General features: G+C 43.5%; 1 protein-coding gene across 1 annotated transcript; it reads right to left on the bottom strand.

Moving 5' to 3' along the window:
* Positions 1–1,243: 1,243 nt before the first annotated feature.
* Positions 1,244–8,069, bottom strand: LOC132659017 (zinc finger protein 280B-like). Its single transcript, XM_060408522.1, has one exon. It carries the CDS (start codon positions 6,613–6,615, stop codon positions 4,978–4,980), a length of 1,638 nt encoding a protein of 545 aa, XP_060264505.1. The 5' UTR covers positions 6,616–8,069; the 3' UTR covers positions 1,244–4,977.
* Between the last annotated feature and the right edge of the window lie 6,720 nt (positions 8,070–14,789).

The following is a 14,789-nucleotide window of genomic DNA, read 5'->3' on the forward strand; positions in this document are numbered from 1 at the left end:
CCTCAGGGGAGTGGAGACAGAGAAGCCCCTGGGGCAGTTCAGGGCCTGCTGGTCTTCAGGGTCCAGACTCTAGGCAGTAGCGGTCCTGCCAAAGATACCCCATGGTCTGTGCTGAAAGTTCTGATATGAATTCCTCCTTTTCTTTGGGGTCTTGCCCCTGGCTATGGGGGCCTGAGTGTCAAAGGTGCACGTCTGCACCTGAAGGAGGATTCTGGTAGTCTTGCTGGAGCAGAATCTCTGATTGCGTTGTAGGGGATCTGCACCCAGGTGACACAGAGGGATGCTACCTTCCAGGTGACCGTCTTGGATATCCCTGGGCCCAACCGCGCACTGGCTTCCTTGGCACGGGTGCTGTGTAGGGAAGCAGGGATGCGTGACTGTAGGGAGTCCTACCTGGGCCTAATGAGAGCAACTGAAAGAGAGCCTTGGCATTTAGCAAATCACTGAGGCCTGGGTGCTCAAGCCCTCTTGGTCCATTTGAGATAGTAACGCTGCTTTCTGTCCAACGGAGGCATTAGCTCTGGGCCCAGAACCTGCAGGTTCCCCAGGGCATCATCTGTTGGGGGACTCCCATGTGCACGGGTAGTGTTAAACAGAAAGGAAGACGTGTAGGGATGCCACCTTACTTTGATGGCCTCCGGTTCCATTCTTGGTATCGGAAGAGACCCTGTATCCATATGTACCTTCTTCACAACCTTGGATCAGAACCAGGCCTGTCACAGTCTCTGGGGGCTTTTGGAGGCTCAGGCGTTTCTGGCCTTTTCCTGCCACATGGAGAGAGCACATCGGGGCACAGGTAGATGGTGCACACAGAACGCTCCACAGATAGGAAGAACAGGGGGCCTCATTCAGAATGCTGGGGGCTGTAACGGGTGGTAGGCTACCAAGAGGGGCACAACATTGACACGGAATGACCTAGACAGGTGCACACCGAGAAAGCAGTTCTTCAAGTCAGCTGAGCTCAGAGGTCCTTGTTTTCTGGTCCCCTGAAGGAATGCACAGGCAATGGATCAGGCCAACGTGACTGGTACTGTGAAGCTGTCCAAGGTGATGGGAGAATGCAGAAGGCAGGCACACGTTATACAGCTGTTCATGGCAAGAACTTCCAACGCTGCCTGCTGCGCTGCAGGCCAGTCCCTATCAATAGCAAATGCCAAGATTTTGGAACCTTTGAGGATAAGGCACAGAGTTAGAAGTGTAACATGACATAATCGATGAGCAAGTGAAAAAACAAGGACAGAAATGTGGATGCTTACCAACATTCATGTTCCTGGAAAAGAAAACTTGTACTTCGGAATATGGACAAGTTTCCTCTCAGCGATCTTACTGTGTGCATGCATATATTTGTGCACATGTGCACATAGAAATTTGAGTGCTTACCAAAACTAATGTTCCTGGAAAAGAAAGCTTGTACTTCTGCATATGGACAAGTTTCCTCTCAGGGATGTTACTGAGTACACGTGCATGTTTGTGCACATGTGCGTGCAGAAATTTGAGTGCTTACCAAAATTCAAGTTCCTGGAAAGGAAAGCTTTACTTCTGCATATGGACAGGTTTCCCCTCAGCGATGTTACTGTGTACACATGTATGTTTCTGCACATGTGCGTGTAGAAATCCCTGCCAGTTCACTTGTGAGTATGAACTACTGCAACTGACCTAGCCAGGTGATAGAAGTTGGACAGCGAAACCATGAAGTTCTTAGGGAACGGTACAGAGTCTCTGGCCAGCAGAAGCACTGAAGCCAGGGAATCGCTCCCCGTTTGCTCACTGAGCAAACATGTTCTAAGTGGAATCACAGTCGTGCACCTAGGATGCTTGGCAGAAAGGAGAGGCAGGAGGAAAGAGCCTGGGGAGTGTGAAGACGAACGTCCACTACACCTGCAGCTTTATGAAAAGTAGAAAATGCACCTAATGAGCTGGGAGGACAAACTGTACTTAATTGAGTTATCTAAGAGGATTTCCATCCAAACAGCCAAAAGTGCTTCCAGGTTTTTTTTTTTTTTGCTGCTTGTAGTAAAACATGAAGGGAATTTTTTTTTTTTTTAATGTTTAAGATACAGATTATTAAAACAGGGGACAAAACTTGCTGATTTGGGAAGTTTCCAGTCTTTTAAGATGACATTAATAAAATAATAAATTTTACCGGAAAGAACAAGCAAGGCAGACAAGGGAATTCACAAAGGGCAGTAACAAAATAGTAATCTTGACACATCTTCAATATATTTGTAAAGAAAACAAAGTGTCATTGTGTGAACAAAATATAGAGGTATCAAAAGAAAAACAGAGGAAGCTCCTGAAAGAACTCAACTCACTATTAACTATCTTTGATTTGCAGGCACAGAAACTGACTCAAGTTAATTCTAAGAAGCAAAGCCCTGATGTTATTATCTCTTCTTTTTTCCTTTTTTCTTTTTCTTTTTTTGTGAAAACTTAGGAAATTTAGGCTGGAGAGGGGTGAAGAGGATAGAGACTTCAAGTGCCTTTATGGAGGAGGAGGAAAGAGAGGGGGTTGGAGATTTGATTGTGTTATTTGAACAGCATTGGTGAAGCTCAAACAAGGGACGTAGCAAGCCATGCAGGCCTGCGGGAAGAGCATTTCCAGAAGAACAGCACTTGCAGTCTTGGGATCGGGAAGAAATGGAATTTGATGGGGGAAAACCAAGGCCAGTGTTGTCAAAAAGAGTACATTAGTGGGGAAAAGAGTAGAGTAGAAGACAGAGAATGGAAGAGAGGAGCAGTCAGGGACCATATTGGGGGAACCTTTTAATTTGGCAATAAATACAACTTGTAGTCCTTAGGAGCATACTTCACAGCAACTAACAGCAACAGTGTTGATAATACTAAGCAACAGTAAAAACACATAACTAAAACATTTCGTATTTTTTACTATAGAAATCAAAGAAAGGAGATACAAATGCAATAGTCTGCATATTTATTTATACAGAGAGTTTTCACCTGAGACCAGAACACACACACACTCTTTACACAACTAAAAGTGGTTTCAGCTGACACTTAGCAAAGTGCTTTGGCCAAATAAACTAACGAGAAAGGCCTAGTAAAGAATTCAAAGTGCAAATATATCAATCATGCTCTGAGTAAATAAACACAATTTATTTGAATTTTAATTTACACTCACGAAATTACCTAAAATGGAGACAACAGATTCACTACAGCTTCATCATCTGTAGTCCTTCCTCTTCAGTTCTGAGAGGGATGCTAACCGCTTGGTGGTGATCTCTTTCTAGCATTTTGTGAAAGCTTAGAGGACTGAAAGAAACTGAGGCCTGGGGAGAGTGGCGAGAGACAAAGAGGAGGAGAAAGGAAGAGGAAACGGAGAGATTGCCCCTGGCATAGGTCTACAGACAGGATCCCAGCTCCTGGAATGGTGCACAGAGATTGCTAGTTATCCGTGCCAGAAGTGGAGAAGGGGTGACATTCACCTCCAGGAGGAGACTCAACTCCAAGGACCTACAGAGGCAGCCAAGTGCACTGATGTTCAGGAACCAATACTTAGAGGGTACCCCACAGGTCTGTGAAAGAGCCCTTGGAGACCGCAAGAAAGAAGGTTTCCACAAGTATAATCACAGATTAGATGGTTGGATAGATTAGAGGAAGGATAACTCTATGACCTGATAATTACTGAAATACATGAGACAATTCTTGCACATCAGACTGTGTCAAGAAAGAGGGAAACTCAATTAGTTTGATACAATGGGAAATTACACACGCAAAGAATTAGCTGTTAACTGTACTACATTTGTGTGCAAGGCAAGATAAGATACACAACCGAAATCTTCACATGGTCAACTCGGGTAAGACACATGTAACTGGAAAATGGAAGCAAGAGTTCCAAAAAGGCTTTAATCACCCTGGACTATTTTTATCCACTATATTTACGATTCTTGGACAACTCCACTGTAGCTTAAGGGTAAGAGAACTCAATTTAGCCCAATTCAAAAGCTGAACAGATTTCCTCTGTTTGATCCTTTTCAGCTACAAATATGGGTCCAGCGCAAATCAAAGTGGACGTCAAGGCTCTTTTTCCTTTGGGAATTTTAACTTGCTTTGCTACTGTGTCTGACACAGATATGCCGACCTCACTGTGACTACAGGCCAGCCAAATGGGAAAGGGGACAGAATGAATCAAATTCCCCTTTTGATCACTCAACAGGAGGTCCACAGGCACCAGGTCTCATTAACGATCTCTGCTTCTCCAACTGCAGTCAGTGCTACACAGGGCCTGCTTCATGCTTGCCAGGGTCTCTCACCAAACACAGGCATTTTAACGGCTGGCTTCCTTGAGATGTCCCTGGGCTAGGTGAAAGCACTCTGAGACAGTGTTCCTTCTCCCTTGGCTCTGTGCCTGCAGTGAATGTATGCCTCTTCCTCAGCTGGGACACGAAGCCACAGCTCTTCACTGATTAAATCCCGTGTCTGGTCCAAACTCACATCGTAGCTTCTCCATCAACCTCCACTGCACGCTTTCAGAGCCAGGTTATCTTAGATCAGCCCAAGAGGCACTTCAGAGAGTGACATTCAAATCTGGCTATATAGCTGATACTGAGATCTTCAAGGCATGAAAACACTTCAAAATTACGTTGCTAAAACATTCTACAGATTATATGTATAGGAGAGCTTTGGAACTTACAAGTAACATCAAATACCAAAATAGGTTCTTACTTTTCCTTTCTCCACTTCTCTCATTCTCTCTCTCTCACACACACATGCACACATCCTTTTTACATGTTAACACAATTACACGAAAAACAGATCGTAGATTTTTAAATAGCATCTCAATATGAAGATCACACAAAACTGTACTTCCTCTATTTAAAACAAAATCACATAAATTACCCATCGGTTTCCCTATATTTGATATTATTGAATAATGCTATAAGTTGATCTTTTTGTTTTTAATGGGGTTTTTAACTTTGACTGAAATACTTGCTTCAGACTTACTGAAGGCAGAATTAACTATTATTTTTCTTTTTTTGACCTCCTCCTTTTAGATTTGGGGGGTGATGATTCAAAATCAGATGTGTTCACAGTAATGGATGCAACTTCCACCAATCCTGGCTGAAGGGGTTCCAGTGATACCTGAATAACAATTTTTGTTTCAGGAGACAATCCTTCTAGCTGCTTAGGCTTCTTAAACATTTGATGACACTGGGTCTTGTGCTCTCTCTCCTCTTTGGAAGTTAAAAACTGTAGCCGACATTTGGAACACTGGTGAAAACTCTTTTCCCAGTGCCCTCGATGATGACGTCTGTATGCTGTTGCAGTTTGAAAAATTTTGAGACAAAACAGGCAAAGTAAATTCTTGGTGTTACCATGGTATGCTCTGAAATGTGCATCCACATCTGCAAAAAATGATGATCTGTAACTGCAAACCTGGCATACATAGGGCATTTCACCAGGCTTATGATTCTCTTTCATGTGCTCTAAGAGAACCTGATCTGTCTCAAAGGACAACTCACAGATGTGACAGACTGCGGAGGGCTCCTGGGCTGTGTGGACACTTTCAATGTGACACTGCAGCTGGAAGGGAGTAGGAAACTGGCGGAGGCAGTGCTGGCAGGTGGTGTGGGTTTTCCAGCTGTCACCTCTCTGCCTCTCAAGTTCCAAATGGTGCTTCACGTGATTCATAAACTTGACATTTTTTAGAACTTTCAAGCAGCTGAGGCATTTAAATGCCGTGTGGGTCTTCGGTTCTGGCTGCCCAACTCCTCCATGCTCGCCATAGTAGAAGTCACGAAGTAACACAATCAGATTTCCTTCTGTGGGATCACCAATTTTGTTTGGACTTACCAAACTTGGAAAATCAGTTTTTGTCCGTCCATTTTCCCCTAAAGGTCTTACAGGCTTGCAATGAACACTGTCCTTTGGAAAAGGTGTTGGACAAGGTTCTCCATTCTGAACATGGCTTAGTGAGGTATGGACACGGTCTGGTGTGCTTTGCTGAGTGGTCTCTATATGAAAAAAACCTGACGGGGAGAAACCTAAAGAATGTTCCCCTACAATGCCATCACTGAATTTAGGCCTTCTGGGATTTCTGCGATTTGTTTCACAAGGGGAAACTCGCTTTGATACATGAGGACTTTTATTCATATCTCCTGCAGAAACTGCTGTTTCTACTCGATGCTGCAATGAACTTGTGAAGGTAATCAAAGAAGAACATAACTCCTTCGAAAAGCCATCAGGCACTATTTGTGGTGAAAGATTTTTATAATCAGCTTGAGACGGAGGTTCAATAATAATAGGACTACCTGTTGATCTTGAGTCAGAGTCAGACACTGGCAAGACAGTCTTTGCTTCTGATGTAGGAGTCACATGACTAACAGGCTGTAATCTGTGAGCGTTACCTCTCCTGAAGTGACCATACCTTTTTCTCCTTGAATAAGAACCTGGGGTATCTCTGTTCAGTATGTTTGAAACGACTGGTTTTGAAGCTGAGCTCATCCCAACAAAGATCACGTCAGCATCTTCATTTGCATGTTCCACTCCAACCAAGATCACTTCATCATCATCATCATCATCTACTTGTTTGGTCTCTCCCTCCCTTTTCTGTACTTCTGGCTCTTGTTCTTCTTCACGTAACATACGTGGGAGTTCCATATTTTTAATACTTTTTTATTCTTAGAGGGTGCGGCCTCAAGTCCCAGTGCTTCCTTTATACAAACTGCCACCTAAGTGTAAACATACTACAGATTAGTTAAGTACAGAAAAATGGGCTATTTGATTATCTCCAAAACTCTAGAGTACTTATACACACCCTTATCTTACAAAGACACTGAGTGTCAACCAGACTCAATGACAGCTAAAAAACCTACGACTACAAGTCTACATGGCTCTAGAATCATAGCTTTGTCGCATGTTCACTATAACCTCTTCTACTTAAAAAAATAAAGAGGGGGAAAAAAAAACAAAACGCCACACTGATCATTACGTGAAATCACATGTAAAGGAGAGTATTTTTACAAAAGCATTGTTCTACAGCGTTTCGAAGCATGGACTTTGGAGTCATAGGAGATTAAGTTGGAATTCTAACTTAACCACACACCAGTTGCGTCTTCTTTGGCAAATTTGTAACTTTTAAATGTGTTTTTGTATCTTAAAGACAAACATGCTTATTTCTTAGACTTAAGGTTAACAGCTTTTTTAAAAGGGGTCAGCTATTCAATGGCATCTTGTTTTGTAGTAAAAATGGAAGAAAATGGATCTTAAATGCACATTACAACTGATCCATAAATTCTAATTTCATAAATGTTAACAAACAAAATAGGTAGCAAATTCAAAGTATAATCTATCTATACCTAGTTAACAAACAGCATAATTCAATGTCAAGCACTTAATTCAGGCCTAGGAAACTGAGAATGAGCTCTCTGATAATCTCACCCCAATTCCACACAGATATATACTAAATTTCTCCCTCTAATCCTGGCTAAACTTCAATCCAACAATGCTTCATCTTTATGCCACACGTCTCTTCCCCACATAGCAGGCAAAATGATGCCAGTCTTTCTCTCATACCAATAACAGACAGAGACATCACACACACACACACACACACACACACACAAACACACACAGACCTGATATCCCTTATGGATACAGGTGAAAGAGTCCTCAACAAAATACTGGCAAACAAAATCCAACAGCATATAAAAAAGACTGTACACTATGATCACATGTGATTTAGGGAGGTATGCAAAGTTGGTTCATTCTAGGAAAGTCAATCAACATTATGCCATTTTAAAACAATAAAACAAATAACACATCTGCCTGAAGAAAAGGCATTTCCCTGAATCTAGCACCTTTTCATAACCGGGGTTAAAAGAACACTTAATAATTAAGAACAGAAGAGAACTTTCTCAATCAAAGGGCACCTGTAAAATGACCCACAGCTAACATCATACTTAAGAATGAAAAACTGAAAGCTTTCCCTCTAAGACTGGGAACAACACAAGGAAGTCTATTACACACTTTGGCTCAACATTATACTGGCAGTTCTATAACCAGAGCAATCAGGTAACAAAAGAGAAATGTTGCTGTAGTTTCAAAAAAAAAAAAAAAAAACAAAACGAAAAAACACAAAACAATAAAAAACAAAAAACAGCCTTCAGAATGGAAAGGAAGAAGTCAAAGTATATTAGAGATAAGATAATTTAGTATAGAAAATGTTGAAGGAACACAAGTATTAGAATTAATATAAAGCTTGCAGAATAGAAGACAAATATTTTAAAAGTCAACCACATTTTATACAGTAGCAACAAATGTTGTTAAGTAAATACTTGAATCTACACTAGCATTCAAAAGAATACTTAGGAAGTCAGAAAGAGAAAGACAATATATTCTTTTGAATGGCTGAGTAATACTCCACTGTGTATATGTACCACAGCTTTCTGATCCATTTATGTGTTGATGGACATCTAGGTTGTTCCATGTCCTGGCTATTATAAACAGTGTTCTCCATAGTGGCTGTACTAGACTGCATTCCCACCAACAGTGTAAGAGGGTTCCCTTTTCTCCACACCCTCTCCAGCATTATTGCTTGCAGACTTTATAGGAATCAATTCTAATGAGATGGATGAAACTGGAGCCGATTATACACAGTGAAGTGAGCCAGAAAAAAAACACCAACACAGTATACTAACACATATATATGGAATTTAGAAAGATGGTAATGATAACCCTGTATGAGAGACAGCAGAAGAGACACAGATGTATAGAACAGATTTTCGGACTCTGAGGGAGCGGGAGAGGGTGGGATAATACGGGAGAATGGCACTGAAATATGTACACTATCATGTAAGATAGTCTCCAGTCTATGTTCGATGCAGGATACAGGATGCTTGGCGCTGGTGCACAGGGATGATCCAGAGAGATGATATGGGGTGGGCGGTGGGAGGGTGGTGAGGATTGGGAACTCATGTACACCTGTGGCGGATTCATGTCAATGTATGGCAAAACCAACACAGTGTTGTAAAATAAAACATAGTAAAAATAAAAATTAAAAAAAAGAGAGAGAAAGACAAATATCGTATGGTATCACTTATATGGACTCTAAAATATGCCACAAATAAACTGATCTATGAAAGAGAAACAGACTCACAGACATAGAGAGCAGACTATGTGATTCCCAAGAGGGAAAGGTACGGCAGGCACAGATTGGGAGCTGGTGATTAGCAGATGCAAAGCATAATACATACAATAGACAAACAAGAGCGTACTGTATAGCACAAGGAACTATATTCATAATTTGAGATAAACAATCATGGAAAAGGGTATGAAAGAAATTGTGTGTGCATATGTGTGTGTTTACATATGAAGGAAAGGAAAGGGCAACTGTTGGCAAGCACGTACAGAAACTGGATCCTTGTGTGTTACGGATAGATTTTAAAATGGTGCAACTGCTACCGAAAACAGTTTAAAGGCTCCTCGAAAAATTAAAGAACTAGGGCTGACACATGATTCAGCAATTCCACTTCAGGATATAAATTCAAAAGAAGTTAACATGGGGTCTTGGGATATCTGCAGAGCCGTGCTCACAGCAGCACGAAGCACAACAACTAAGAGGTGGAAGCATCGAAATGTCCATCAAATGTGATATATACACACAATGAAATATTATTTAGCCATATACAGAAAATTCTGTCACATGCTACAGCATGCATTATCATTTCAGACATCAAGCCAAATGCAATAAGCCAGTCGTACAAAAAGACAAATACTGTAAGTTTCTACTTGTATGAAATAGCTAACACAGTCAAGCAATAGAAAGGAAACAAAAAAGAATGATGGAGTCCATGGTCTAGGTCAACGGGCAAAAAAGAAGACTTGCTGTTTAATGGGACAAGTGATGGGTACAGAGTTTCGATTTTGCAAGCTGTAAAGATGTAGAGATCTGCTTCATAACAATGTAATAAGGAATTCCCTCGTAGTTCAGAGGTTAGGACTCCACAGTGTCCTATCAGGGGCCTGGGAACTGTCATTCAAGCTGCACAACACAGCTAAAACAATGACAACAACAACAAATCAACACTGTGACTATGTGTGTGTATATGTCTTAGTCACTCAGTTGTGCCCAACTTTGCATCCCCATGGACTAAAGTTCACCACGTTCCCTTCTCCATCAGATTTGCAGTGGGTTGCCATTTCTTTCTCCAAAAGGCTGATGAAAGTGTGCAAAATACTTAGCATGCAAAAATGGTTAAAATGGTAAAAACTTAAGTTAGATGTTTTCTACAACAATTAAAAACAGAAAAGCATTTAACAACCAGGAAAAGAATTTGAATAGACATTTCCGACTCTTTGCAATCCCATGGACTGTAGCCTACCAGGCTCCTCCGTTCATGGGTTTTCCAGGCAAGAGTGCTGGAGTGGATTACCATTTCCTTCTCAAGGCGATCTTCCCCACCCAGGAATTGATGCCAGGTCTCCTACCTTGCAGGCAGACATTTGAATATTTGAAATTCACCTGTGGCCTTGACAAGAGTGGCTTTATAGGAAAATGAGAGAACTCGAGATAACAAAGTCTAGGAACAACTCTGCAGAGGTCTGTAACAAGCAAATATGAAATAAAAGCAGCAGAAGCAGGATGTGTCACCAAAAGATGGATTTGTAACGACAGGTCACATTATAGTCAGTCAGTTTGCTGATGGGAACCATCCAGAGAAACAGAAACCTTAATCCAGGGCAAAGAGGAGACTTGCTAGAACTTCAAGAAATGAGTAGGTCTAGAACTGAGTAGATCAAAATTGAGTACATCAGGCCAGAGAGCACACAAGCTGGAGAAGGCAATGGAAACCCAAACCAGTACTCTTGCCTGGAATATCCCACAGACGGAGGAGCCTGGTAGGCCCCAGTCCATGTGGTTTCGAAGGGTCGGACACGACTGAGCGACTTCACTCTCATGCACTGGAGAAGGAAATGGCAACCCACTCCAGCGTTCTTGCCTGGAGAATCCCAGATAAGGGAGAGCCTTGTGTGTGGCTGTCCATGAGACTGCAGAGTCGGACACGACTGAAGTGGCTTAGCAGCAGTAGCAGCACACAAGAAGGGTACACAAGCCAAATAATTTGCTCACATTGACAGAGCTGAGATCATATTAAAAAAAGGCTGGCATAGTGGATTAATGGGTATGGTAACCAGCCTTCAAGTGAATTCAATCTCCTAATATTCCCACCCCTGTGTAGTTCTCTCTCAATCTATCACAGGGTAGACCTGTGAGACTAAGCAAATACACAAGTGCAGATGTGTAACATCTGAAAAAAGACTCTGCACTTTATCATGGGTGCAAGCGCTTTCCTGAATCACTCATTCTGAGAAAAGACAGCAGCCTCCACAAGAGAAGCCCCTTGGAGAGGCCCACAGAAGGAGGAACTGAGGCTTCAAGAGTACAGACAAGTGAGAGAGCTTAGATTCAACAAGCTAAGTCTTCAGAGGTTGCCAAGCCAGACAAAAGCTTGACTACTAACTACCTCAGGAGAGATCCTAGGCCAAGAGATAACAAGTGGTAAGTTCTTTCAAACTATTCCATTTTGAGATCATAGGTACAACACAAACAGTTCAAGTTTTAATACCATTCACATCATACTTACACACAGAACAGTTCTCCTATAAATATAGCTAAAATCAAAACACACACACACACACACACACACACACACACACACACTCACCCAATCCAAAGCACCGAAACACAGGAGTTGCCTGGCAGTCCAGTGGTTTGGTTAGGACTCAGCCCTCTCACTGTCAGGATCCTGTGTTCGATCCCTGGCTGGGGAACTAATGTCCTATGAAGCCACATGTTGTGACCAAAACAAAACATGCTGTGAAGTCAAAGCTGTACCAGCAAGATAAGTATACAACACAGCTGTAGGCACAAGTGGCTGGGCATAGAGCTTCCTATGATCTTGTTTACTCGCATGAAATGAACTCAGATGGTGCCTCACCCCCATCCAGTGGAGCTGACTTACTTAATGAAGAAAAGCCCTTAAGGGTACAGAAATGAGCAAGCAATCTCACGTCAACATGTAAAATCACAGGATATTTTCTCTGAATGTACCACTGGATTCATTCATTCATTTGGCCATGCTGTTTGGCTTGTGGGGGTCCCAGTTCCCTGACCAGAGATTGAATCCAGACCACTGTAGTGAAAGCCCAGAATCCTAATCAGGAGGCCACCAGGGAACCCCCACACCTGCATTGCTTTGCTTTGCCAGCTAAAACCTTAGGATATGTGCATTGCCCCATTTTAGCCTCACCAAGTGGTAGGAGTCAGCTCTACACAGCTTAAGACCCATGGTGTTCTTACTTTTTTTCTTTCAAGAAGGCAGGCGAAAGCAAGTCACTCTGCCTGTTTTTAAGCTTGCCACTCAGAAAGCTGCAAACCTGAAACCATGATGGCCCTGAAGTCAGCACCCGCAATCAGGGTCAGGTAATCTCCAATCAGGAATACTCTCTCTCAACAGCAACGTGTCAGCCGACGAATGAAAGGAGAAAAACGCAAAGTAAGAAAGCCACACCTTTGTCCCTGTTGTAAAGATGTCTGTCACCTTACCTCAGGGGCCTACTGAAATCCTGAGCGCTTGAGACCTCCCAGTCAGCAAACGGTCAAATCCTGGGGACAAGCAGAGGAAATGGCCAGGGTGAGTCCCCTGTTCTGGGAACATTCTATCCCCCCAGGCCCTACCTGGTCCTACCCTACGGATGCTGACCAGGCGTCTCACACTCAACCAGACCAAGTGATTGAACTCCTTTGCCCTGAGCTTCTTCCTCCCACCTCCCTTCTCTCAGTAACAAACAAACAAATACCTCATCTGCCAACTTCCCGAACCAAAGGCCTGAATCTCGGGGCCCCCAGGGACGGGGCAGCCCTGGAGTCTGAGGAGAGGCAGAGGAAACAGGAAAACGACTAAAGCACCAGGGCAGTGAAGAGGCTGCTAGATAGATGTTTTTTTGGTTTCTGTTTTTGTTTTTTTGCTGCTCCTGCCTGACTGTGCCTGGGTGCAGAACCGGGTCGGGCCGTGAAGATTTGTGCGTCTGTGTTTAAATACATTAGGTTCCACAGGAGAGCTGGGGGTGGTGCCAGGGGCCAGGGGCCTAAGAGGCCCTTTCCGCGAGCTGGCTTGTCCCGCCCCTGGGCAGGAAAGCTGCTGGAGCAGAGCCCGCCCAGACTAGAGAGGGGAGAGGGCGAAAGGAGCCTGAAGCCTGTGGATCCTGCTGCAAGCTCTCACCGCCCTCACCAGCCGCCCCGCCGAGCAAGGCCTCGTGCGAGTGGGGACCTGAGAAACCCTCCCTTTAGCCGTCAGGCACTGCTTTGGCTGAACCAAGCTCCAGTCCTTACCGGTCCCCATTGAGGGAGGAGACAGAACTGCTGGCAGCTCACCTGCCCTAGGCAGTTCCAAGATTAACCCCGAGGAGTCGAGCCTGCGGGGACGAGGCCTCCTCAGGTCTGGGGCGCCGCCTCAGCTCCCCCTACAGGCCTGCTGGCTGCCTCCGATGATTGGCTGCCAGGTGTCGGCACCTGCCATCTGATTGGCCGCGAGGCCGAGTTGGGCGCATGCGCGCGCGATAAGCCCGTCCCCCACCCCCTCCCCCCATAAAAGCAGCCGCTGTAGGCGTGGTCAGGCTGAATCTGAATGTCAAGGATCTTGGGTCAAGATTGCTCAGCTAACCAAATGCGAAGATAGAAAAAACAGATGGCACAGTCGCCAGGGCTCAGGGCTGAGAACGGCCTCCGAGTCTACCAGGGGAGACAAGTGATGGTGTCCGGCACTCACAGCCCTCAGGGGTGACCTCCCTTAAGCCAGTTCTTTGCTTAAGGAACTTGTCCTTACAGTGCATCTTGGGGCCCCTCCTCTTGGAATTCCATTTCAATCAAGGCAGGGCAGCCTGCCCCTGTTTTTGCACTGTCTATTGTGAGCTGAGAATGAGCTTTACTTTTTCTTCTTCTTCTTCTTTTTAATTTTAGAGCTTTACACTTTTAATGGCTGAGGAAAACCGAAAAGACTTTTCTTTTCTGACGTGAAAATTGTGTGTAATTCAGTTTTCGGAGTCCTTAAAGGTGGAAGAGGGACTTGCCAGCTTCTTTGGTTATCCTCTATGCCTGAAAACTTAATTAATTGCCAATGGTCATATTCGCAAAGCCTAACATATTTCTTTTTTGGCCCTTTACAGAGTGTTTTTTAAATGCTCTGTTCTGCTGGAAGTCTCCTGGTAGTCATATGGGAGAATAAAGTTTTGGTTTTGTTACAATATTTCTTTTCTTTTCTTTTTTTTTAATACCTTTTCTTTATTTTCCTCAACTCATGTTATTTCCCCCCCCAGTGTTTTTTTTTTTAATGTTAATATCTTTAATTCTTACATGCGTTCCCAAACATGACCCCCCCTCCCACCTCCCTCCCCTCAACATCTCTCTGGGTCATCCCCATGCACCAGCCCCAAGCATGCTGCACCCTACATCAGACATGGACTGGTGATTCAATTCTTACATGATAGTATACATGTTAGAATTCCCATTCTCCCAAATCATCCCACCCTCTCCCTCTCCCTCTGAGTCCAAAAGTCCGTTATACACATCTGTGTCTTTTTTCCTGTCTTGCATACAGGGTCGTCATTGCCATCTTCCTAAATTCCATATATATGTGTTAGTATACTGTATTGGTGTTTTTCTTTCTGGCTTACTTCACTCTGTATAATTGGCTCCAGTTTCATCCATCTCATCAGAACTGATTCAAATGAATTCTTTTTAACGGCTAGTAATACTCCATTGTGTATATGTACCA

The sequence above is a fragment of the Ovis aries genome, chromosome Y, assembly GCF_016772045.2.
Source record: "Ovis aries strain OAR_USU_Benz2616 breed Rambouillet chromosome Y, ARS-UI_Ramb_v3.0, whole genome shotgun sequence".
NCBI classification, from domain to species: Eukaryota; Metazoa; Chordata; class Mammalia; order Artiodactyla; family Bovidae; genus Ovis; species Ovis aries.